The sequence below is a fragment of the Lynx canadensis genome, chromosome A1 (assembly GCF_007474595.2).
Source record: "Lynx canadensis isolate LIC74 chromosome A1, mLynCan4.pri.v2, whole genome shotgun sequence".
NCBI lineage: Eukaryota > Metazoa > Chordata > Mammalia > Carnivora > Felidae > Lynx > Lynx canadensis.
Genome location: NC_044303.2, coordinates 70,221,955 through 70,247,599, shown reverse-complemented (window position 1 = coordinate 70,247,599; position 25,645 = coordinate 70,221,955). Strand labels below are relative to the sequence as shown.

Sequence of the window (25,645 nt, the reverse complement as noted above, 5' to 3'; positions counted from 1 at the left end):
TTCTGAATATAAAATACATATACGTCTTGATTTTCTCATAAATATCCAAGATGACTTCTCCACTGTAAAATTAAAAGTGTAAGGGTTGGAAATCATAGTTTACTTAACAAAGTAATGGAAGTAAGCACATAGACTTTGTCTAGAATATCTGTCTCTTCCCTAGTGTGTCTATTTTAAAGCTCTGCCTTACTCATTTTTTAATGGTGTTAAGTCTGTGTCTATAATTATAAGCTGCCTGAAATCCTTTTTTGAAGTAGGAGAAGCATAAAGAATAAATGTCCTAAGAGTCAGTGGAGGACATTGTTTAATGAAATACATTCCCAGTTTTCAAACAAATCCCTACAGCCGTTCTAAAATCTGTAACATAGCATAGAACATGCGGTTTTAAGAGGGTCATGAAGCTAAAGACTGGGTGTATGATTTCTAACAGGTTTTTAGGGTGCTGTGTATTCGGTGAGGTATTTATCTTTGACCATTGTTTCCTGCAGACTCTCTTTGAATACAAGTTTGAATTTCTCCGTGTGGTGTGCAATCACGAACACTATATACCTTTGAATCTCCCCATGCCATTCGGAAAAGGCAGGATCCAAAGATACCAAGGTAATCTATCTCTACATACATTAATCTGAGTCTTTTCACAAGAAGAGCCATCCATTTTTAATAAGAAAAGAGAATGGACTCAAATGTGACCTTGGAATTTTCTAATTTTTTTTTTTATTGATGAGTTCATTTTTTTCTTGTTAAATTTCCATTAAAAAAAAAAACTATTGGTAAAGTGTTGTGTGGGAACTTACTCGCCAGCAAACTTACTAGACTGCAGGTCATGTCGGTGAGGCCCTATTTCGCTGAAAAATTCCTTTGCTTAAATAAAAATCCATTTTACTTAACTGTAGTTTATTTTTTGATTTGTTTCACTTTTCCTTTTTTCTTATGAATTAGCTTTTCTTTCACCAACTGTGGAGTCAAATGACACTCCTGTAGGTAGGTGTGGGTGTGACCGCTTGCTTTCTTGCATTTTCCTCCTTCAAAAGAAAGAGAATGCAAGTCATTGCCGAGATGCTTACGTATGCTCTCCATTTCGGCGGTTCCCATATGCTATTTGGATTAGTTCTCAAATTCACGATAAACCAGTGGATTTACTCTCACCGCGGCTAAGATATTGCTGTAACACCCCCGGGGTGGGCATCTGGGTTTTTGCTCCTGGGGTCCCTAGGTCCTCTAGGATACCTCTTTAAGAAGTCATACAAACAAAAAGCCCTGCTTTACTCCAGAAATGTCCTGTTCCGCCATTTTCATAGTCCTTGTCCATAGTGGTGGCAGGGACCTGAATCAGGAGCCACATGGCTTTTCACATACGTTTTACGTTTGCATGTTGAGTCTTTAACTGTCGTGTATCTTAAAGTTCGAAGAGAGGAAACTCATCGAGATTTCTTTGTCTTCACTAAGCCAAACGAAAATAGTCTGTCAAGTCTGTCAAGTGGTATTACTGAGTTTAGTGTCTTGTGTGTGCTGGGGATGACTTATGCTAAAAGGGAGAAAAAGCAGAAGGATGTCCCCAAACTATTAATGACACCTAAATCAACAGCCTCGGGAACTCAGAAACACACAAAAGCATTCATTCGGACACATAAATGTCTTTCCCCAAGACAGACTTGGACTGCCTTTTAAGGAGCAAGCAGGGGGATCGGGGCCCTGGTGTGGGCATTCATGCATTCAACAAATATTTAGCTGGCACCAAGGGTGGCTAGGGTACCCATGACTTTGGGATGCAGTCATGGACTAGGGGGATGAAAATGCCTGGCTGTTTTACCGAAGTGAAATATGTGGCATGTTAGTGATGAGCGCTAAGGAGAGAAAACTAAAGCAAGGGGCGGGGGTATGAAATGGGCAGGGGGGCATCTGAGAGAGGGTGGCCAGGAAAAGCCTCACTGCGAAAGGTGACTTTGGGGTGATAACTGGCAAAAAGCTGGGTGAGGCGGGGGTGAGCATCCTGGGTCAAGGGTCAGGTGCCCAGCAGACTCAGACAAGCTCTTAGTAGATTGTCAGAGTATTTGGGACCAAGAGGGGCTACCCTGGCAGGTGGATGTGGGTCACCTATAGATAATATACCTTATGACACTGATAGGAGTCCATGTTTTGAGCATTCTCCTTCCTTTCCCTTCTCACCTGTTTCCCCCTTCTCTGTACACATGCACGCACACATATGCAGTTAAACCCACAGCTTTCTCCTAAGGGTTTTATGTGAATTCAAGCTATGAACTGTCATTTGAGTAAACAGAGCTTAAAACAGTCGTAAACAGTGGACATGATTATTCTGGAAAGATGGATACTTTTTCCCTGGCCTTCTGCATAGAACTTGGGTCGGTATTTTGGATAGGTTTAGAAGTAACTAATATGGAATAAAAGTCAAAGAAGGGGTCTATAGATTTTCCTCTAATAATGGATTCAATATAAGAATTGAGATTCTAGCTACAGCTTACTGAAAGGTGTATTTCAACTTGAGAGTGATGTGTAGTCGCCTTTTTAATTTTTTTTTATTTTAATGTTTATTTTTAAGAGAGAGAGACAGAGTGAGCAGGGGAGGGGCAGAAAGAGAGGGAGACACAGAATCTGAAGCAGGCTCCAGGCTCTGAGCTGTCAGCACAGAGCCTGATGCAGGGCTCGAACTCACGGACTGTGAGATCATGACCTGAGCCGAAGTTGGCTACCCAACCGACTAAGCCCCCAGGTGCCCCTGAGTTGCTTTTATTTACCCTCCTTCAGTAGATTTCACATTTCCTTCTATTTGTTCTCCATAAGAGATACCAGTTTTATCACTTACCTTGCTGATGACTTACTAGTTTAGCTTGGTGCTTTGTGTATTTCAGTTTTAGTTTATATTAGTTTTTTAAACTTACTTATAGAGGTATAGAAGTACTGAGTAAATTTTTAAAAATTCTATGTTAAGGAAGTTCTTCATTCAGTGATAGCAGAATAAATAGGTTATATGCTAACATGTTCTTTTTAAACACATTGGGTTTTAATGAGAGCATATAGGCTTTAATGACCAGAAAATGGATTGATGAACTCAAGTAGTAAAGAACAAATATTTTAATAGACTATGTGTATTTATTCTTTCTTTAGTGACATGTTTGTTAGGTACAAATTACTTCTCCATAATGTCAGTTAGACAATAACTTTATTTTCTATTTCACATTCATAACCAAATTTCATTTGTAGTATAACATGTTGTGTATTCCAAAAATTAGTACTACAACTATTCACTAACTTAATATTTATGCAAGATGTAACATCTTCTAAAATCAAAGTCCAGTACAATTATCTGTATTTAAATTTTGTTTAAGAGTTTGATGTGATAACTAGAGCAGTATGTTTTTTTTAAAGTTAATTTATCTTTGAGAGGGAGGGAGAGACAGAGGGCAAGTAGGGGAGGGATAGAGAGAGAGGGAGATAGAGAATACGAAACAGTCTCCTGGCTCTGAGCTGTCAGCACAGAGACTGACCGGGGCTCGATCTCACAAACTGTGAGATCATGACCTGAGCCACCCAGGAGCCCCAGGAATTAGAGCAGTATTTTAGATAATCCACCTTTTCCCGAGTGAAGTTAAGTTTAATCATCTGTTGACACACAGGGTGAGCTAAATGCAGAGGGTGGGTTTGGCTTGTTTTATTCAAAGTGCATTATAGCCTCTGGAACTAAAGCAGTTTCTGTCCCTCATTTCAGATCTCCAGCTTGACTACTCATTAACAGACGAGTTCTGTAGAAACCACTTCTTGGTGGGGCTGTTGCTGAGGGAGGTGGGGACCGCCCTCCAAGAGTTTAGGGAGGTCCGACTGATTGCCATCAGCGTGCTCAAGAACCTGCTGATAAAGCATTCTTTTGATGACAGATATGCTTCGAGGGTGAGTGGACCCCAGTGGAAGGAAATATGGATTGGTAAATGTCCTTCATTTTAAGTATTACAGAGAAAGTAACCAATTAGAAAATTAGCGGTAACCTCACTAAGACCCTTCGCTGTTTACACAGTAAAATCTAATAGTCTTCATAGCAAGGATCCGAATACAGGAGGTGGCCAGTGCCAGCTTGGTCCATCGTGAAATTCTCAGAGCCTTGGGGTAAACTTGCACTGTGTGCCTTTGTTTCAGAGCCATCAAGCAAGGATAGCCACTCTCTACCTGCCTCTGTTTGGTCTGCTAATCGAGAACGTGCAGCGGATCAACGTGAGGGATGTGTCACCCTTCCCCGTGAACCCCGGCAGTGTACGTAAGCACATACATCTAGGTACAGTCTGCATTCGTCCCTGTGGCTGCCCTAACCAAGTCACACGAACTGGGTGGCCAAAAACAACAGAATTTCATTCTTTCACAGTCAGGAGGCCAGAAGTCCGAAATCAAGGTATCCACAGGATTGGTCCCTTCTGGAGGCTCCGTGTGAAACGTCTGTTCCATGCCTCTCTCACAGCTTCCGGTGGTTGCCCCAAATCCTTGCGTTCTTTGGCTTGTGGCCATATTGTTACAGTCTCGGCCTCCGCCTTCACAGGGCCTCCCCCCTGGCGTGTATCTGGGTCTCTGATGTCCTCTTCTTTTCTCATAAGAACACAGTAATTGGATGTAGGCCTCCTAATCCAGGATGACTTCATTTTACCTTCCATCTTCATCACATCTACAAATAAGGTCACATTCCGAGGTTCTGGGCGGGTATGAATTTGCAGGGGACACATCCATTCTTTTTTTTTTTTTTCCTCCACCCAAACCATAATAGTCCATAGTACTCTTGTTTAATTGCATTTCTGGCTAAGATGGAGCCAGTCTATTAACCTTCAACTGTTAGGTTGAAAATCATTATTCAAACCACACTTTCCTGCTGGACCATATCTTGTAAGATATAAGGACCTTCACTGTGTATTCAACAAAAATTTATGGGGAGAGGAGGTTAAAAGAAAAAAGCATAGTTCTAACCTGTGTACTATGAGAGCTCAGTGCTAGTAACCCTAATTCTGATAGTAACATGCTAACAAGTCGTGGAAAAGCTACGTCTTGGGGCTAGAGTTTCTCAGTGTCTGTAAAATTAGAAAGTCAGACTAGATGTCAGGGAGGCCAACCTGAGTGATACAAGGCCCCACCTCCAAGAACAGGCATCTGAATTTATATTATCCTCATGCAGTCATTGGAAGATATATTGGAAATTAAGTTGATAGAAGGATGATCCCAGAGATGATCTCAAAATGTTTGGGTTGGGGACTGTCTACCATTCATTTGCATACATACTACCAGTGCAGCGATCTTCTTTTCGCTTTTATCCTGGACCCGTGAACTGGCTCAGGTGTTAGTCTTGCCACTTTGTGATTATGGCATACCCTGGGGGAATTGTCGTGTATGTTTCTGTCCCTTTCCCCCCCCAGTGCTGCACCGTCCCATTTTTTATACTGTCTGTCCTCTTCTGGACACATCTCCTAAATCAAGGCATGCTGAGATACCCCGTATGTGTAGAATGGGTTCTGTAGTTCCAAAGGGCACTGTCCTTAAATAAGATGCCCCGCACTAATCTCACGCTGTATGTACAACATTGTATTCACACGTGCATCCTCTGAACCTGTCTGCTTTTCTGATCTGGATAAGTCATTCAGGGTATAATGCTATCTCTCTGTACTGCTTCAATCCTGAGAAAATCAGTAAAATCCCTTTTATCACATGACTTCAAAATTAACATAATTCGTCCACTGACTGGGAGTTCACACGAAGCTGCAAGCTTGCAGAGCTTTCCAGTGCTGCTCATTTGGGAGGATTTCCCATGTTCCAGTTAGAAGGGGCATGTGAGGCTTTTTTCCCTGAGGAAGTAACATTCCACAACAATCTAAAGAAATGTTGGGCATCGGAGGTCTGGAAAGGGAACGTGCTAGACATTTTGGGGAAACAAATAGTGACTTTATGGGCCGAGGCTGCGCTGTCCCCAGTTTCGTGCCTGGTCTGCTGCCTCTGCCAACCTCCTCCCTCCGCTGCACGCGGTGCACCTGCTTCTCCCACGCAGCGTGTCCGTCTCGGCCACGTGTCCCCTGCTGACATGTGCCTTCACGCTTCCAAGAGCAGCCAACGACTCTTCTAACGTCGTCTTCAACTATTTCTTTTCCCTCTCCCCTTGGGCAGACTGTGAAGGAGGAATCGCTTCCGCTGCCAGCTGCGAACCCGCTAGTGACTCCGCAGAAGCCTGGGATCGCTCTGGACAACAGCCTGCACAAGGACCTGTTCGGCGCCATCTCTGGCATCGGTAACGTTTCATGCTCTGTTTGCTTCTCCCTGGTCTCATTCTGAAAGCGCCTTCATCCTGCAGTGTGGGAGCCACTCCGACTTTCACATTAGAACCTTAAAGTCTGAGTTTCTCCCTTGAATGTTCTTCTTCTGGTTTTAATATTTAATGAATGAAACCCCTCAACTCTACACTGAAATACAGACCCTCCAAATTCTCCTGCACTGCAAATTCAGTATACTTAATCACCTATCTGTGCTGTTTGCTTTTTGTTTTTGTTAATGCTTAAGTTACCATTCAAAACTTTCAGGGGCACCTGGGTGGCTCAGTCAGTTAAGGATCCGACTCTTGGTTTTTGGCTCAGGTCATGATGTCCTGGTTTTGTGGGTTCAAGCCCCGTCTGGGGCTCTGTTCTGGCAGCACTGGAGCCTGCTTGGGATTTTCTCTTTCTCTTTCTCTCTGCTGCCCACCGCCCCCCGCCCCTCACCCCAACTCCCACTGTCTCTGTCTCAAAAAAAAACCCAAAAAAACAAAAACTTAAAACTTTCAAATTGGATTATGTTTCTAGAAAAGGAGGATCTTTGCAGATGTGGGGGGGTGGTGGTGCTGTGGGTAGGATTTATTTGTGGTGATAGTGATTTTGATGAACTATGATAGAATAATTACTGAGGAGATAGTGGTCTCTGGTGAGAATGCAGTTCTAAAATCAGTTTTCTAAAATCGTTCCTAGAAGATTATTTTCTCTCTGACATATTGTAAGAGCCATTCCCATGGAGAAGAAAGCAGCTGGGATAGATCGAGATTCAAACTGAGTAGTTCTGTGTAAGAAAATACCTGAGAAATGTACTTATTTTTTTTATTTATTCACTGTATACGTTGTTTTCTTTTTTATATATAGTTTATTTTATTTTATTTTATTTTTTTATAATTTACATCCAAATTAGCATATAGTGCAACAGTGATTTCAGGAGTAGATTCCTTAGTGCCCCTTACCCATTCAGCCCATCCCCCCTCCCCCAACCCCTCCAGTAATCCTCAGTTTGTTCTCCATATATATGAGTCTCTTATGTTTTGTCCCCCTCCCTGTTTTTATATTATTTTTGTTTCCCCTCCCTTATGTTCTTCTGTTTTGTCCCTGAGAAATGTACTTATTAAAACTCTGACTAACTGAACACCTGCACCAGCCCCTTCCTAAAGATAATGTTACGAAACATAGATGTGTCTTCGTACCATTGTCATGGATAATCACTTTATTCCGTCTTCATTTCTCTCTTTCACTACGCTTTGAATCAATAAAGCATCCTGCCGTGACCAGTGCTGGGAACACCCAGGAATGGAATTAAGTCACAGGACAGAATAAAGGGCAGTCCTCTCAGCAAATTAATTTTCAGGAGTGTAGTTCATTCTAAATTTATGTCTTTACCTTTTGTGTTGATCTTTTAAAAAAAAAAAAATTTATTTTGAGAGAGAGAGAGAAGGGGAGGGGCAGAGAGAGAGGGAGAGAGAGAGAATCCGAGCAGGCCCGGTGCTGTCAGCGCAGAGCCCGACTCGGGGCTCAATCCTATGAACCTCGAGATCATGACCTGAGCTGAAATCAAGAGTCATTCAACTGACTGAGCCACCCAGGCGCCCTTGTGTTTGATGTGAAGATGCTGTTTCATGTAGATGATGAAACTGAGCAGAACATAAAGTCAGAAACCCCACACCATGCCCAGATTTATCCTACAGTACCCAACCCTTAATCTTATTTATGCTTATGTATTTTTAATTTTTTTGATGTTTATTTTATTTTTGAGAGAGAGACACAGAGAGCGAGCAGGGGAGGGGCAGAGAGAGAGAGGGAGACACAGAATCTAAAGAGGCTCCAGGCTCTGAGCTGTCAGCACAGAGTCCAACGTGGGGCTCGAACTCACAAACTGTAAGATCATGACCTGAGCTGACGTCAGGCATTTAACCGACTGAGCCACGCTGGTGCCCTATAATTTTTCATAGTTATAGTTGTCTCATTAGGTGTCATAAAGATTAAATGAGTTAATTCATGCAGAATGCTCAGAATAGAGACTGGCATGTGATGTTTGCACTTGCCTCTCTCCTGGGGCCTTCACTCTGTCTTCTTCGCCCTGTTCTGCCCACACACCCAGCCACTGCTTCAGGAGCGGGAAAGGGTCTTTCCTGGGAAGATTTGGTCTGCAAGAGTTCATAGCACTGGCTTTAAAGTCACACAGAGGCAGTTTTGAATCCATACTCTGTCATTTACTAATTGCCCTGGGCACTGTGTCTCTCCTCTTCACCATCGGTGTCCACATCAACAGAGTCGCGGCGAGGGGTGGGAAGCTCATAGATGTGCACAGTGCTCAGCATGGTGCACTTGGTGTTGTCAACTGCCTGCATTATAACAAACACATTTCTTCAGTGTCATGCACGCTTTGGGATATACTCTCAGTAGCCAGTTTCAGGACTCTCGCGGCCCAGGAATGTGTTGAAATCTTACCTCCTTGACCAGTACTCTGTAGGATTCAAGACTTTATGGAAATTACCAAACTCGAATGAAGTGATGCTTTGACTCTGCATTTATTCTCCAATTCCGCATTCACCTTGTTAGGGTGTGGGATGCCTTGAGAATGTAAAAATGAGCCATTGGGTATCATTAGCAAGACTCAAATGGCATTAATGACCTTCAGTTGCTCTGTGTTCATGATGAAGTTGTGAAAAGTATTTGAGACTAATTTAATCCCTTTCTCTTTCTTAAATTTAAAGATCTGAATCCACTTTTCATAGCAATTCACCATAACAGACTTACTTATACTCAAGCTTAATGTCTATTACCCCCATCTTTAAATACTTAAATCTTTCTTCCTTATAGGAATGCCTTCCAGAAAAGCCCCCACCTTTGAACTGAGTTTGCTAATTGTTTTCTGGTAGCTTGAGCAACTCTTCTTTTATTCTTAAAGGAGTTTCCAGTTAACTTTAGTCCTAGTACCTATCCTTTGAGAGCAGACTTTCTCCTTACATCTCTATTTAGTAGAAATCCTTGAGAAAGCACCTTCCGCAGTTGTTTTTAAATGCCTTTGGAATGTGGTGCGTGAAGATTTCTAGAACGGATTCATTGCCTGGATGAAAACTGCTCTGAGATTACATTTGCTTTAAAAGGTACACATTCTCTGGGTGCCTGGGTGGCTCAGTCAGTTGAGCATCTGACCTGATTGTGGCTCAGGTCATGATCTCATGGTTGTGCGATCAAGTCCCTTGTCAGATTCTGCACTGGGCGTGGAGTCTGCTTGAGATTCTGTCTCTCCCTTTGTCCCTCCCCCACTTGCACACTCTCTAAAAAAATTAAAATTTTAAAAATAAAATAAAAGACACGCCTCTTAGACTCAGGGTTTCTTTTTCCACCTACTCAGTGTTTTGCACTGGGCTGTCTGTACAAAGAAGACAGAGGTGAATTAAACTTCTTTCCATTTCACTTACATGTTGTTTAAGATTTTTAAAGGTTAAGCACTGGACTGAGATATTACACACACATGCACACACACACACACACACACACACACACACACAATGGGAACATAGTTCTACTAAGCATGCTGATTTTGATTTATTGCATTTCCATCTGTTTGCCTTAGATTAGGACTCCGTTTCTGGAACTGATCCTAAAACTCTGGGAATTTAGAGTCTAATTTTGCTTTACTGAGGACCTCTTTCTCATGATCATTATGTTCTACATTAAATATGAAGCCTGGTTATATTAGGAGGACTATAATTAAAATTCAGTCATAATGTGTGTTTTATCTCTAAGTATAGAAAAAGGCTCTAGATTTTTCATAGATTTTTGCCTTTTCCCCATGACAGTCAATCACACAGCTTCTGCCCTGGGATGGGGCAGCGGGAGGCCAATGGTTTACATATTCCAGCCATCACTTGCATGTTCCAATTCCCCTGGCTCTTTTCTTAATTTTAATATGCTGAGTCAGTTTCAGGGATGGCTGTAGTGTCAGGTGAAGGGCGGGATTAATTTAGAAGCAGCTCATTCCAGCAGCTCATTTGCATCTGGAAATCTGAAAACCCCGGCCTGTTCCTAGCATTAGGGAACGGCATCTTCAGCCTGGGTGTGGGAGGCTGTGCTCGCTCATGCAGTGTGCACAACCAGCCAGGCCATTTGGGTTCAGCACGAATGTGGAAGTTTGACAGTCGTTTTAAATTATGTGAGTGAGGTACTTAAGTCTTATCTAAGCAGGAAGTCCATCCATTACTTTTAAAAATTCCATAGTAATGAGGTGTAGGGGCTGATTTCTGCCTTCAAATGCTATTTTTTCACGGATGTCACAAATTTTACTTCTAAGTTAAATTTCATTTCCGCTCGTAACTGTTGCAGAGATTCCCAACCATTCTCAGTTTGCAGCATGCTTACCGTCACAGTGAGTTTTCTATGGAGTCCCCAGGCCAGAATGAAACACCCAGCAGTTCTGTTGATAAGGTGCTTACAGCCAAAAAAACCTAAAAAGGTTTTTTTCTTTAATGTTTATTTATTTATTTTGAGAGAGAACATGAGCTGGGAGGGGCAGAGTAAGGGAAAGAGCGAGAGTCCCAAACAGGCTCCACACTGTCAGCACCGAGTCCTGTGCAGGACTCGATCTCACAAACTGTGAGATCATGATGTGAGCCAAAACCAAGAGTCAGATGCTTAACTGACTGAGCCACTCAGGTGCCCCAAAATAACCTAATAAGTTCTCATATCCGAACAACTTAGTAGGCATTTGAAAAATACATAAATTTAAAGGAAAATCATTTTAATTTTAATAACCACACCACAGGCATTACCAATGGGATGTGTATGCCTGGTAGGCACTGGCCAGCTTCTCAGCTGGAATCAGACTGCTCACCACCATCTTCACGTTCCTGGTCCGCAGTGATTTTTCACCCAGTACTTGCTTTTAATCACAGCAGCCGCCAAATACCTAGCTTCACAAAGACACGACATCATCGAAAGGAATGTAGCACGATCTAACATGGAAACTACAGTTTCAGCAGATGTCATGTATCACTGTGTTTTTCTTGAAAATGTAAAATATCCCCAGACACCCCTCTGAGTTTCTCAGGTCGCCTTAGCACACAGTTTGAATACTGTGGTTTTATTGAATTGGTTTAGTTTTTTGATTTGATAGTTGCAGGTGGATTTGCCTTTTTAATATATATTTTTTTGAGCCTTTATCTCATTCTGAAACCGCATATGCTCCTTTAGCCTGAAGAAATCAGAGGTGGCTTCTCACAAGCCATGGAACTGATGGTTCCGTCTGAGCGTTTCAGATGATGGTCTGGTTCTTTCTTTATTTTTTTTTTTAATGTTTATTTATTTTTGAGACAGAGAGAGACACAGCATAAGCAGGGAAGGGGCAGAGAGAGAGGGAGACACAGAATGTGAAGCAGGCTCCAGGCTCTGAGCTGTTAACACAGAGCCCAATGTAGGGCTTGAACTCATGAACCGTGAGATCATGACCTGAGCCAAAGTCGGACGCTTAACCGACTGAGCCACCCAGGCGCCCCATGGTCTGGTTCTTTAAAGGTGAGGTAGTTGAATGCAGTGCTTGAGCCAGCTTCCTAACAGAAGAAACAAGGGCCATAAAAGCAATTTCCCTTAAAGTTCAGTACTTACCTTTATTTTGTTCTGTCTCACCATATCTTTGGTCTTGGCTTAAATTTCCCTTTAGCTTCTCCATATACGACGTCAACTCCAAACATCAATAGTGTGAGAAATGCTGATTCGAGAGGATCCCTCATAAGCACAGATTCGGGGAACAGCCTTCCAGAAAGGAATAGTGAGAAAAGCAATTCCCTGGATAAGGTAATTTCTTGTCATCTAACTTAAATATTTCTTAAAACTAATGGATTTAGCACAAAGTAAACCTTGCTTCGTGTTCTAGTGTTCAATAAGTGTGACTTTTTTTTTTAATAAGTCTATTAACCTGGAGTAGATGATCAGAGTATTATCTAAGGATGGAGCCCATTTCCTGAAACCCCAATTCCTGTTTGCAGGAGTTCAGATGAGGGCAATGTTTATAGTGGAGGACCTTGAGCAAATAGTTTTGGCAGGTTGGACAGGTAGGGAGATCAAAATGCCACTCATTTAAAATGCCCATGGCCTGTCAGAGAATACCGTTTATACACAGTTTTCCGTACAAATGAGTATTGAGTCCAAAGCCAGCTCCAGAAAAATTAATTCATCATATAGGTGATTCAGGGGTAAGGCTTTATTAAAAACTGTCTCACACTGGTACCCCCAACACAACACATCCTCCTCGTATTTAACTTTTTTTTCTTGAAATAATCAAGGGTCAGGCTATTTGGAACTTTGTGGGAATGGATAAAGCTTGACTTTAAACCCGGGACAATGGTAGATTGGTTTTGCCTTCGCCACCGTTTTCCTGAGTTATTTCAAGTTCTAGGCAATCGCACCACTAAACAGGTGAACCGCTTAGGGATGTACTTCTAGCTCTCAGGCACGTGGAAAATCAGGGTTGTAACCATACCTGTACTTCTGTGGCTGGCATTGACACGATTATCCTCCAGTGCCATTCTGTAGAGACGCCAGCATTTCAGTGTGCGTCATGACATACTGACCTTCTCCCTTGACCATGACTTGCCTTCACGTGTAGAGTGAGAAGCCGCTCAGGAGGCATTCCGCTTGCATCATACGCAGTGCTGGAGAGGAGGAAGAGAGCTGCCAGTCAGCCAGGAAAAACCGGGTCACTGTGGATTTTTCCCTTCTAACGATTCCACCTTTGCCAGAGAAAACTCTGCATGCCGCTCCTTCCCTCCCACTGCAAGAAGTCCTGGGTTCTCCTCGTGGCCCTGGCGAAGTGGGTGGGCGAGACAATGCACCCGCATGACACTTTTGCCACTAACTGCACCTGTGTTTCTTCCTATACTAGAAATACACGTGTGTGGTTAGTTAAGCCCATTTATCGTTATTTTTTTCAATTGCCCCCCAATGCCTTGAATGAAAGATATTTTTAATTGATCTTTCTGCTTTGGTATTTGGCAAAAAAAAATAATAAAATCCTGATTTCGATTGGAAATGTAACTTTGAAGATTTTAAAATCTCCTGTGTTTTATCAGGAGATGAGATTCTTGTTCTTTTTTTTTTTTTTTTTTTTAACGTGAACCTGCTGTGTAGTGGCAAAACTGCTCTCACCCTGTGCCCTGTGTGTTCAGAAGTTTGCGGTGTTGGGCTAAGCTGGTGAGGGGATGATCTCATCAATTTAGGGTCTTTGGCCACACTCTGCTGAGCTGTCCCTATTTGGCCCTATTGGGTACCTGCCTATCGCTTTTCCCCAAGGGTGCCCCACGTTGTCAGCTGAATGCCAGTGACTCAGCACCAGGCTTTCGTGGCTGGTACACAGGAGCAGGATAGATTTTATTTGCTCTTTCAGCCACTGGCGTTCTCCTGAGGATATGGTTCCCAACCATATCCTGCAGTGTCTTCTGAAGCATCATTTCTGTGTCTGATCCTAGTACGCATACTTTCTGCATGAGATTGTACTTGGCATTTCAGAACTAAGCTGGTAGCCACAACTATAGTTACCCAGTTTGAAAAGTCCGCGCCTTCTGGCTTGTCTCTTAGGAAAGTATGTGAAAGGAGACGAGTCAGAGCTCCTATGCACCAGCACCTGTGTGTGTATTTGGTGAAGGTGTGCCTGTAGTTTGTTGACAAAGTAGTTATACCTTCCGATTTGTGTGATTTGACTCAGTTCTAAGAGTCTTTCTCTTTCAAGGGAGAAAAATGAACCTAGTTTTGTTTTCCCTGTAATGAAGGATAAAAAAATCACCTGTACTTCCTTTTTTTTTTTTTTTTTTAGCACCAGCAAGGTGGCGCTTTGGGAAATTCTGTGGTTCGCTGTGACAAACTTGACCAGTCTGAGATTAAGAGCCTGCTGATGTGTTTCCTCTACATCTTAAAAAGCATGTCTGATGGTAGGTTAAAATAAGGATGTCAGTTTTACTTTCTTCATTTAGTATTTAGTTTAATTTTTAAAACTTGTAATTGCTTGAAAGGATAGAAGGATTTAAAAGGCTTTTCTTCCATGTTTGAAATACATGTTAATTTACTAAATGTAGTAGAAATAAAAGTCTTAATTTGGAAAAAGATTTTTACTAATTGTTCTAGAAAATGAGTTCTAAAATGTGCATGGGCCATTTAAAAATATTTTTTATTAAACTCAGACGTACCATCTTAAATGAGACAGAAGCAGATAAATGAGGTAGCTTTTGATTTTTTTTTTTTTAATTTTATTTGTCCAAACAAACGTACTGGCAACTTGCATAATTTTCTAGTCAGGCTCTTGAATTGGAATATGTAGTATTGGGGGATCTAAGCATCAATTCCATTTAGAGAGTGTGTGACATTCCTGGCTTTAACTGGAAGTGAGATGTGAGTTTTTCGTTTTCTAGTGGAAATAGTAGTATCCTAGTAGATTAAGTTTTTTTTTTAAGTTTAGTTATTTATTTTGGAGAGAGCACACGTGTGCACGGGTCGAGGAAGGGCAGGGAGATGGAGAGAGAGAGAGAATCTTAAGAAGGCTCTGTGCTGTCAGTGGGCTTGAATTCATGAACTGTGAGATCATGACCTGAGCTCAAATCAAGAGTCGAGGGGCACCTGGGTGGCTCAGTCAGTTAAGCATCTGACTTCAGCTCCGGTCATGATCTCACAGTTTTTGAGTTCAACCTGACAGTTCAGAGCCTGGAGGCTGTGTCTCCCTCTCCCCTGACTGAGCTGCCCAGCCACCCCAGTAGGTTAAGTTTCTGAAGGGTTTGACGACCATATTTTTTAATAGAATAAAGTTTTAAATATCTGTGATAGACATTTCAACTCTGGTTTTGTCATACGAGCAATCACATGAAATCATGCCATGGTACAAGGTCACATTTCTTAACTTGTTCAAAAATCTTATCCTACTTTCCCTGCAACATATCAGAAAGTTTACTGTGAAGCATATTGAGTGAGCAAAGTCTTTTGAAAACAAAATGTTGAAGGCATCTCGTGCTGCCTGTGTGTGGTGGCAGTAGGTATGGGCGTTACACACCCAGGGGAAGACATGTCTGCCTAAAAAATAGTATTACTTTTATATCAAGCTTCCATTTCCATAGCATTAACATCCTGACCTTAGTACTCAGATATTAGGAACAGCATACTGTCCTTAAAGTGCTTCAGGACTGGACTGTTTTATTTTTCCGTCACCTTTATTTTAAAATAGCTTTAAATAAACAACAGACAAGATTTTCCTTGAGTGATGACCAAATAGCAAAGCACTGGGCACTTACTCTGATATTTGAGCTATAAAATTGAAATTCTTCCCTTAATATCAAAAGTTCTGAACTTTACATCATGGTGGTGAGTGAATCTTATTAGCCAGCCTTGTAATTCTGTTTTTTCTTTGCTGAAAATTTTCTTTAAAACATTTCAAGTTTCAAATAATAAATATGATATATAACCAGAACGGAACTACTTTTTAAAACCAGAGTATCCAAAATTTTGCATCCAAGTGAAAGTTTTCCTTTAAAGTCAGCACTTTGGAAGGCCGTGTGCATACTTGAAAAATGCAACCATCTCTTCAAAAACAGTTTTAGAGCATCTTTTCTAAAAAATTACCTTCAACTTATCAGTTTCTTTCCTTTTATAATTTGAATGTTGTGTGTGTCCTGTTTAAAAATCCTCATCTACCGGGGCGCCCTGGGTGGCGCAGTCGGTTAAGCGTCCGACTTCAGCCAGGTCACGATCTCGCGGTCCGTGAGTTCGAGCCCCGCGTCAGGCTCTGGGCTCATGGCTCAGAGCCTGGAGCCTGTTTCCGATTCTGTGTCTCCCTCTCTCTCTGCCCCTCCCCCGTTCATGCTCTGTCTCTCTCTGTCCCAAAAATAAATAAACATTGAAAAAAAAATTAAAAAAAAAAAAATCCTCATCTACCCCCAGAGTTATGAAGATATTCTTCTACATTTTCTTTAACAGTGGTATATTATTTAAACTTTCACATTGAAATCTTAACGTCTACCTGGACTTGATTCTTGTGTATGGTATGGGGTGGGGGAGAAATTGCCTTTGGAGTATTCTGCCAGACAGACAACCAAAGTCAACTGTGTAACTCTATAGCTACTCTTTTCCTTATTCCACATTCAAAGAGCACCTTCTATATGTTGGGCCCTTCCCTCCTTCATAGAGGTTAGTTGTCCTTCCCCCTTTCCTTGGCCAGTAGACTCAGCCTCAGCCTCAGCCAATAGCCAAAAGGAAAGGCGGCTTGGTGCCTCTTGGCTAGCCAGCCGGTTTTGTCTGATATGTGCTGGGGTTACCAAAGATGTCTGCAGGTTGACCCTGAGAGCCACCCTCCCCCTCCTCCCATGTTCACTTGGCTCTTTGGGTTCTCACCACATGAGGATGGTCAACCTCAAGTAACCAGACTCTGTCCCTCTGGAATCTAAACTCAGAATCCCTGAACCAACCTACTCATTTTACTTGTCTAGTAGACTAAACATGGCTTTTTAAAAAATTAATTTTATTTATTTAAGTAATCTCTGTATCCAGCATGGTGCTTGAACTCAAGCCCCTGAGATCAAGAGTCACATACTCCTTTGACTGAGCCAGCCCAGGCACCCCTTAACGTGGTTTTTAAAATTAGGTGTGCTTGGGGCACCTGGATGGCTCAGTTGGTTGAGCGTTCAACTCTTGATTTTGGCTTAGGTCACAATCTCATGGTTTGTGAGATCAAGCCCTATGTCAGACTACAGACAACATGAAGCCTGCTTGGGATTCTCTGCCCCTCCCCTGCTTGCACCCTCTGTCTCGTTCTCAAAATAGATAAATAAACATTTAAAAAAAAAACATGAAAATCAGGTATACTTGATTTAAATCCCCATCCCACCATGATTCTTCAAGTTGGTAATTGGGAGAATTACTTGACTTCTCTAAGCCTTCATTAGCTTATCTATAAATTGGAATTCTTCCTCTGGCCATGGTGAGAATTCAGATTTGATAGGTATGCAATCATGAGACCACCCAGGAGAGAGCCTGCAAGAGAACAGAGTCGCTATATATATATATCTATATCTATATCTATATCTATATCTATATCTATATCTATATATATCTATCTATCTATCTATCTCCCATGGCTTCCCCTGCCTGTCACCATTCTAGACAAGTGTGGAGTAAAAAGTCTGCGGCCATGCACCTTCAGGAGCCATCAGCATCTCTGCAGACATGCTCTCACTCACCTCAGGACCCAAGACTCACTGGCTTTTTTTCCTGAGAGAAATCTCTTCACCAATTTCCCAACCGAGACAAAATATAAGAAGCAAAAGTGTTTGGGGCTCCTGGGTGGCTTAGTTGGTTAAGTTTCTGACTTTGACTCAGATCTTGATCTCACAGTTTGTGAGTTCAGGTGCCATGTCAGGCTCTCTGCTGTCCACACAGAGCCCAGAGCCTGCTTCAGATCCTCTCATCCCCTCCTCCTTCTCTCCCCTTCCCCCACTCATGTTCTTGCACTCTCTCTCTCAAAAATAAACAGTAAAAAAAAGAATGCAAACGTGTTTAACTATCCAATAATAACACTCTTTGTGCAATGCTAAAAAGCTAAGGGTCATACACAGAGAATGCTTCCTATAAATATATTTATAGGATTTGCCTTCACTAAAAATATGCCAGGTCATCTTGATGCAGAGCAGGTATGAGTGTGACTTCTTAATTGAGAGGATACTGAATCATCATGCTGAGAAACAGGAAATTGCATACATTGCATGTTTGGAAAACTATTTGGCAATATCTGTCAAAATTTTAAATGCACATAACATTTGACATGGCTGTTTCACTTCTAGAATATTTGTCCTATGGATGTAGTTGGACAAGTGTGCAAACATCCATGTAAAAGGATGTTCTTCAAACCATAATATAAGGCGGCAAAAGATTAGGGAGAAAAAAACAAGTAAATATCTATCAGTAAGGGACTGGCTAACTCAATCACAGTGCATTCATGGAGAGGAATATGATGCAACTTGGAAAAGATTGGAATTGATCTAGACTATGTTGTTGAATTGAAACCCAAAGGAGAAACAGTGTGTGCAGCATGTATGCCTCCATTTCTGCATGTGTGTGCTAGGAAGAGGGTACTGAAGTACATACAAGAATTTTCAACAGATTCCTTACTGGAGAGAGATTGTGTAGTAAGCAAAGAGAGAGCCTAACTTTTTTTTAACATTTTTTTTTTCAACGTTTATTTATTTTTGGGACAGAGAGAGACAGAGCATAAACGGGGGAGGGGCAGAGAGAGAGGGAGACACAGAATCAGAAACAGGCTCCAGGCTCTGAGCCATCAGCCCAGAGCCTGACGTGGGGCTCGAACTCACGGACCGCGAGATCATGACCTGGCTGAAGTCGGACGCTTAACCGACTGCGCCACCCAGGCGCCCCAAGAGAGAGCCTAACTTGAGATTATATGCCTACTTGTATTCTTTGAAATTTCTGGTCCATTTAAGAGCACATTATATATAACTTAAATGTGTACTATAAAGGAAACTGGGTGGCTGAGTCGTTTGAACATCCAACTCTTGATTTTAGCTCAGGTCGTGATCCCAGCGTTGTGGGATCAAGCCCTGTGTCAGGCTCAGTGTGAAGCCTGCTTAAAACTTTCTCTCTCTCTCTCTCTCTGCCCCTCTCCCTCACTCGTGCTCTCTCTCTCAAATGAAAAAAAAAAAAAGGGATGTGAGGGTTTATCTGGCTGTGACATCTGTCACCCCATTGATTGCCAGGATTGATTTGGCCAATCTGGCTGGCTAGGTGGGTGTCCCCTTCCTCCCTCTCTGCTCCATGTGTGTCCCTCCCAAAGCTGTGCGCTTGGTCAAAGAGGACGACCCTCCCTGACAGAGGAGGACCATTCTTGGGTCAAAGGTATATGATAGCTGTGCTTCCCTGCTGGAACCTCCAGACAAGCTCTCAAGGTCTATTTGTGGGAGAATGTAGGAGAGTCCAGCTTCCAAGACTCCAGACACATCCAAATGAGGTGCTGCACATGGCAGTCAACCTTTGGGAAAAAAAAAATACACACACACACACACACACACACGTGTGTGTGTGTGTATGTACTATATGGTGCTGAGTGATGCAGGATGAGGTTAAAGTTCAGTTATTTTTTTTTAAGTTTTTATTTATTTATTTTGAGAGAGACTGATAGCACAAGTGGGGGCAGGGCAGAGAGAGAGGGTGAGAGAGAATCCCAAGCAGATTCCACACTGTCAGCACAGAGCCCAGTGCGGGAATTGAACTCAGGAAACCGTGAGATCATGACCTGAGCTGAAACCAAGAGTCAGACATTTAACCGACTGAGGCACCCAGGTGCTCCCACATGTAGCTTCTTTAAATTGAATGTGCATGTTGTATATGTTACCGGTATAGATTGGTCACTGTGGTTTGTTCTTTGATTAGCTGTAAAAGCAGGAGGGTTTGGGGGTTTATGCTCCAAAATCTTTTCCCCATCCCCTAATGCATGTAATACACATTGTGATTTTGACCAAATTAATGTTTATCTTCTAGATGCTTTGTTTACGTATTGGAACAAGGCTTCAACGTCTGAACTTATGGATTTTTTTACAATATCTGAGTGAGTAGTTTTGTTTTGCTCATTGATTTTTTTTTAATCTTTATTTTTCCTGGCTGATTAAGAGGTGTGAGCAATACGATGTAGTTGAACCTGGAATGCTGTATACTCACACTTAGTTTTGAGCTCTTTCTCCTGGACCCGACCCCAGCACTTGCTCTCAGGAGCACATGACTCAGTGGGCAGGTGACCAAACCTGAATTATTAGAGATATTGTTGTTATAGATGAGAGCTAACTGTGTGTATAAGTCCTTTTAATAGATAGCACAATTTATTAGCCGAATTGGGTGGATGCTACATTTCTAAATTGAATCTAATTTAGTTCAAGCAGTTGTCAAAACTGAGACAGAAAAATAACTATGATTTTGAAATATAAGTGAAATCTCACATTTTATCTATATTATCTCATTTTATCTCTTTAATTTACGTTTCTGATTTCCTTTAAACTCTACTTTAAAAAACACAGATTCACAGTCCCTTGTCCAAATGATTTTCCAAATCCAGAATTTATTAGATTTTTAGAAAATGTACATATACAGCATATTCTGTAACACCCCAGCGGGGTCTCAGACAGCACCCCACAATTAAACACATTATTGCTTCTGCAGTAAAAAAACTTTCTGCAGCACTATGATTGTTCACAATAATGGGGTAAGTTATAACTATAAGTAGCTTTAGATCTTTTTAGTTGGGGTCATGATTTTGCTGCAAATGTATTTGCTTAAACTCAGGTGGAAACCTATGGTGTTCAGAACTTTGTGCATTTTGGATTGTGGCCTTGGTTCATAGTCTCGTGATTGTTCTCTCTGCTGAGTTAAAGGTGGGAGAGACAGATGGGATTCAGCACCAGAAGAACATACTGGACATTATTGTGGCTGCTTCTTATTAAATACATGATTTTTAAAACTATCAGTGTTGTGGATATATTACAGCAAACCAAAAAACTGGATACTGGGTGTCTGTAAGGGACTAGTCCATTTACAAAAGCCAAAAGAGGGAGCTCCTTACTCAGAGGACAAATACGCAGTTTAGAAGAGTGCACCAGTGTCTAGGTTTTCCATCCTGATTTCTTCTTTTTTTTTTTTAATTTTTTTCAATGTTTGTTTATTTTTGAGAGAGACAGATACAGAGACAGAGCATGAGCGGGGAGGGGCAGAGAGAGAGGGAGACACAGAATCTGAAGCAGGCTCCAGGCTCCGAGCTGTCAGCACAGAGCCTGATGTAGGGCGTGAACCCATGAAGTAAGAGATCATGACCTGAGCCGAAGTCGGATGCTTAAGTGACTGAGCCCCCCCAGGCGCCCCTCCGTTGTGATTTCTATGGCAAACTGCCTGAGTCAGCGTCCAGACCCTGAGTCTGTGGACAGCCCTGTTGGTCCCAGCCTCTCTGTGGCTCTCACCATGCAGCACAGTACCGACAGCAGCACAACAAGGGTAGGTTAGTAACCGTCTCTGGGCGAGAGGGACCTTCCTGAGAATTTCTGAGCCCCAGAAGCAAGAGGCTAGTGGTAGGTGTAAGAGTTTAGTAAATGTTCTTGTTGATGGGGTTTTTTTTTAATTTTTTTTAGATGTTTTTATTTATTTTTGAAGGAGAGACAGAGCATGAGCAGGGGAGGAGCAGAGAGAGAGGGAGACATAGAATTTGAAGCAGGCTCCAGGCTCTAAGCTATCAGCACAGAGCCCGATGCGGGGCTCGAACTCACGAGCTGTGAGATCATGACCTGAGCTGAAGTCAGACGCTTAATTGACTGAGCCACCCAGGCGCCCCTGATGGGTTTAACTAAAACAACGTATTGATGACAGTTATTTTCCCGTTTTCCTAATAATCTTTCATCCCGTCTGCAGAGTCTGCTTGCACCAGTTCCAGTACATGGGGAAGCGATACATAGCCAGGTACTGTGGGAGTTTGGTCTGAACTGTGTATCATTCTCCGTGTCACTTGGATCTGAATGTGTGGGAATCGTCATCTGTGATGATTGGCAGTTGGAATTCTCATAAACAGCCGTGATGTCTTTGGATTGCTGCCATCAAATCTGGTAGCATCTTCCGCCTACATTCCCACACTCCTTCTGTCTCATTTTGCCTCATGCACATCTCTTGGAAGGATTTCCCTTCATGGCCTGCTGCTGCTCTCGTACACTTCCTTCCAAGTTCTACCCCCCACCCCCGCCATGTTCTCTTCCTTCCATGTCCCCTTTCTCTTCTCCCAGCCCCTCCTGGTTGTCTCCTTGCTCTTTTCTTCTTCAGTGGTTTCCCCTTTCCCTGTTTGACTTTCAAAGGTCATTTTTTACCATTCCTTCTCCCGACTACAAAGATGTTAATTTCTCATATAACCACTCCCTTTTTTTAAAAATTTTATTAAATGCTTATTCTTTATTTTTGAGAGAGAGAGACAGAGTGCAAGCAGGGGAGGGGCAGAGAGAGAGGGAGACACAGAATCGGAAGCAGGCTCCAGGCTCCAAGCTGTCATCACAGAGCCCGACACAGGGCTCGAACTCATGAACCACGAGATCATGACCTAAACCGAAGTCAGACACTTACGTGACTGAGCCACCCAGGTGCGCCCCTCCTTTTTTTTCTTAATGAAAGAGTGTTTTCAGTCCATCTCAGATTTGTTTAGACTCCCACAAAAACCATCTCTAAAATTTTTTTCTCCAACTAAGCTGACCATGCTCTACTATTGTCCGGCTGGGGCTCTTTGCTGAGTATCATACATCCTCATTGCCCTGCCCCACACCATACTCTCAGATCCATCCTGAACTCGAGGAGAGCTGGAAACTCTGCTCAGGGACAGCCATGCAGGTCCTTCTTGGAAGCATTTCCTCAGAGCACATCTTGTCATTACCAAGTTCTTACTCCCGCCCTATACCCACTCTCAGTGTGTCTGTATTTGTCTTTGTCTGTGTTGCGTATTCCGTGATAATGTATCTATGGGGTCTTGGTCTAAGTATCCTATTTTTCTATTGTTGCTGTTTTTAGCAGTTTATTTGAAGTAAACATATTTACATTGTAAGAAAAACTTTAAAATTTAGTGGTAATTGAGGGTTTTTTCTCTTATCTATGATTCTGTTTTACAGCAATGAAATGGGAAAGAGATTTTTAAGAACTGTTTGAATGTGAAGATTTTACTTTTTATGTTAACATTGTTCTTTTCTTGGGATATTTGAGAAATGTCCAGAATTATGTTTTATGTTCATTGAAAGGTTGTGGTTTTTTTTTAAAGAAAACTTAGCATATTTTATTCTTTTATCCTATTAATATTTTTTATTTTTAACTGAAATGCAGCGGCACTTACAAGTTCTCTAATTTTAGCTGTTATTTTTTATCGTAACAGTAATTTTTACATTTGCACTTTTGAGTACCAAAAGCAAGTATATACAAGGTGACCTTATACAGTAATGCCTCCCACCTTGATTTTATTCGCTTTGACTTTGTCCCGTGAAAATGGGCAGACACATATTGCTGGCACTGTGCCCAGCAAGCTTCACAGCCTCCTTGAAGTAACTGTCACCTACATCACAAGATGGCATTTGGAGAGTGTTGTGCAAAATAGAATGAAATGCCACAGAACTGAACATGGTGAATGTGGGAAGCCGAAGATTTCTGTCCCAACAAAATATTTTAGAATTGGGTTTTGTGTAACTGTTAACTTGTAATGGCTGTAAATTTAATTAAGAAAAAAAAAAAAAGTCTTCTGACTTTATAAGCACCCTGTATATATTTGCATATAGAAGTATGCTTCCTCGGACTATCCTAAAACCAGATGGGCATAGGAAGGCAGGAGTGGAAGGTAGTGTTACTTGTTACGTGCCCTGTGGTGAGCTGTGTGCCCTGCCGTATGGAAAATTTTGCCGTGGTCTCTGCTACACGTGAAAAAGGTCCTGAGCAGTAGTGTAAACGCTCTCGGTGTCTGCTCTCCGTGGCAGTCCGGTCTGATGACTACTGTGCCTTCTCATCACGTCAGTCTGAAATCACCCAGCAGCATGTTGACGCTCCGTGCATGCCCTGTCCTACTCCACACAATAACACAGGGAGGGAGACCGTTGGCTACGGGATGGGCGACAGGTGTCATTCCAGCACGGGTCTCATTTTTCATCTGCTCTGGTGATGGTACACAGTAGGAAGTTTAGCTGTTTGATTGCTAACCCAGATCACTTTTCTATTTTCTTTACTTGACTGCTGACAAGTTTAACAAAGTGTGTGGCTCTTCTCCTTCCTGCCTGGTAAGAATAAAGGTTGTTAAAACCGCCTCATATAATCCTTCTCATTGCATGTTTGTTCTCTGCTTCTTCCAATGCATTATTTTCATTAAAGAATTTTTTTTTTTTTTTGCTCTTTAATAACCTATTTAACCCGAAAAGGTTTGTGGTGTTTGGCAGTTGTCAGAACGCTAATCTTTAGCACCACCTCAGACAGATGCTCAAATTTTTTAAAAGCAGCATCTCTAAAGTACTTTCTAGAACTGGAAAGTTCCCTGCTTCAGCTTGGTTTTTGCTTCTTTGTCGTCAGGTGCTTTGCTGTGAACCCTTTTAGAGCTGAGGCCTGTGTGTACGTCTCTGGCTCCTCTGGCCCCAGAAGGCTGCGCTGCACGTGGCTGGCGTGTGGCCGTCCCTTGTGCTGTGTCCTGGCCTCACTAACCCTCCTCGTCCTGCTGCAGTGTAACAAGTCTAACTTTTGCTTCTATCCCATTTCACTCATGTTGCAGGAACCAGGAGGGGTTGGGACCCATAGTTCATGATCGAAAGTCTCAGACATTGCCTGTTTCCCGTAACAGAACAGGAATGATGCATGCCAGATTGCAGCAGCTGGGCAGCCTGGATAACTCTCTCACTTTTAACCACAGTAAGTCCCATGACATGCCATCGTAACAGCCAGCCATCTCATGTGACACCTCAGAGGGGAGAGCCCCAGGCCTCACTGCGCCACATCACCAACCTGACTTTTCTTCCAGCTCAGAGCAAGTGGGATGAAGAGTTCATGGCGAAATCCCCTTCTTTGGAGGAGAGTGACATAATGCGGAACGTGGTCAGCTACGGCATTAGACCTGAAAGTGTCCCAACCCCCCTCCGTTCAGTATTTTTTAACGTAAAATTTGGCAGGTTTGAGAGCCAAACATTCTCTTGATATTTTTTAACTTAATACTTGCATTTTCCCTCTGGAAGTCCTGAGGACATCTGGAACAGGTCCCTTTCACTCTTCTGAGCCCGTGCATGTAACTGATCACGTGTCCACATTCTGACATTCCAGCTTTGAATGTATGTTAATCCTTAAACTGCTGTGAAAACATAAAGCCCATGAATCAATTTGTGAGGGTGTGGAAAAGCCAATAACAAAGTGACTTTTTCTGTGTTTTCAGTGTGAGAAAGATATCAAGTGTGCTTGGAATTTCTGTAGACAATGGTAAGATTTAATCAGGTTGGAGTCTGCTTATGAGGCCGCTTCACTTGCAAACTGAGACCTTTTCGTTCATCTTGCCTTCCTAACTTTGGGGCTTTCTAACTTCACAGTAGAGACTCTACCAAAAAGGGGGAGCATAGTTTTAATTTACTTTTTTCAAATCACCAGAGGGGACATGGCATCATGTACTAGTTCTAGAAACATGTACATGTTTCATCTTTCTAAGGGTTTCTCAAAGCAGAAAACCCTAAAAGAATATCAGCCATGCAGTATTTTAAAAACTAATGGCGATCATTTATAATAAATGCCATTTCTGTTAGTGACATGTTCTCTGAATTGTTTCATCTTTTCTCCAGGTATAATTTAGCTAGTTG

General features: G+C 42.2%; 1 protein-coding gene across 18 annotated transcripts in view; it reads left to right on the top strand.

Moving 5' to 3' along the window:
- The window catches only part of DOCK9 (dedicator of cytokinesis 9), a 295,408-nt gene that overhangs the window by 218,820 nt on the left and 50,943 nt on the right, over positions 1-25,645 (top strand). For 10 of the 18 annotated variants that reach the window (XM_032592386.1, XM_030313249.1, XM_032592392.1 and 7 more), the window contains exons 30-38: positions 489-600; positions 3,725-3,903; positions 4,147-4,260; positions 6,145-6,265; positions 11,950-12,083; positions 14,098-14,212; positions 19,812-19,878; positions 21,720-21,767; positions 24,580-24,716. In XM_032592386.1, the coding sequence (XP_032448277.1) occupies positions 489-600; positions 3,725-3,903; positions 4,147-4,260; positions 6,145-6,265; positions 11,950-12,083; positions 14,098-14,212; positions 19,812-19,878; positions 21,720-21,767; positions 24,580-24,716 (1,027 nt within the window). Of the gene's footprint in view, positions 1-488; positions 601-3,724; positions 3,904-4,146; positions 4,261-6,144; positions 6,266-11,949; positions 12,084-14,097; positions 14,213-19,811; positions 19,879-21,719; positions 21,768-24,579; positions 24,717-25,230; positions 25,275-25,645 lie in introns of all 18 variants that reach the window. The other 8 variants (XM_030313287.1, XM_032592393.1, XM_030313278.1 and 5 more) reach the window with 3 other exon arrangements.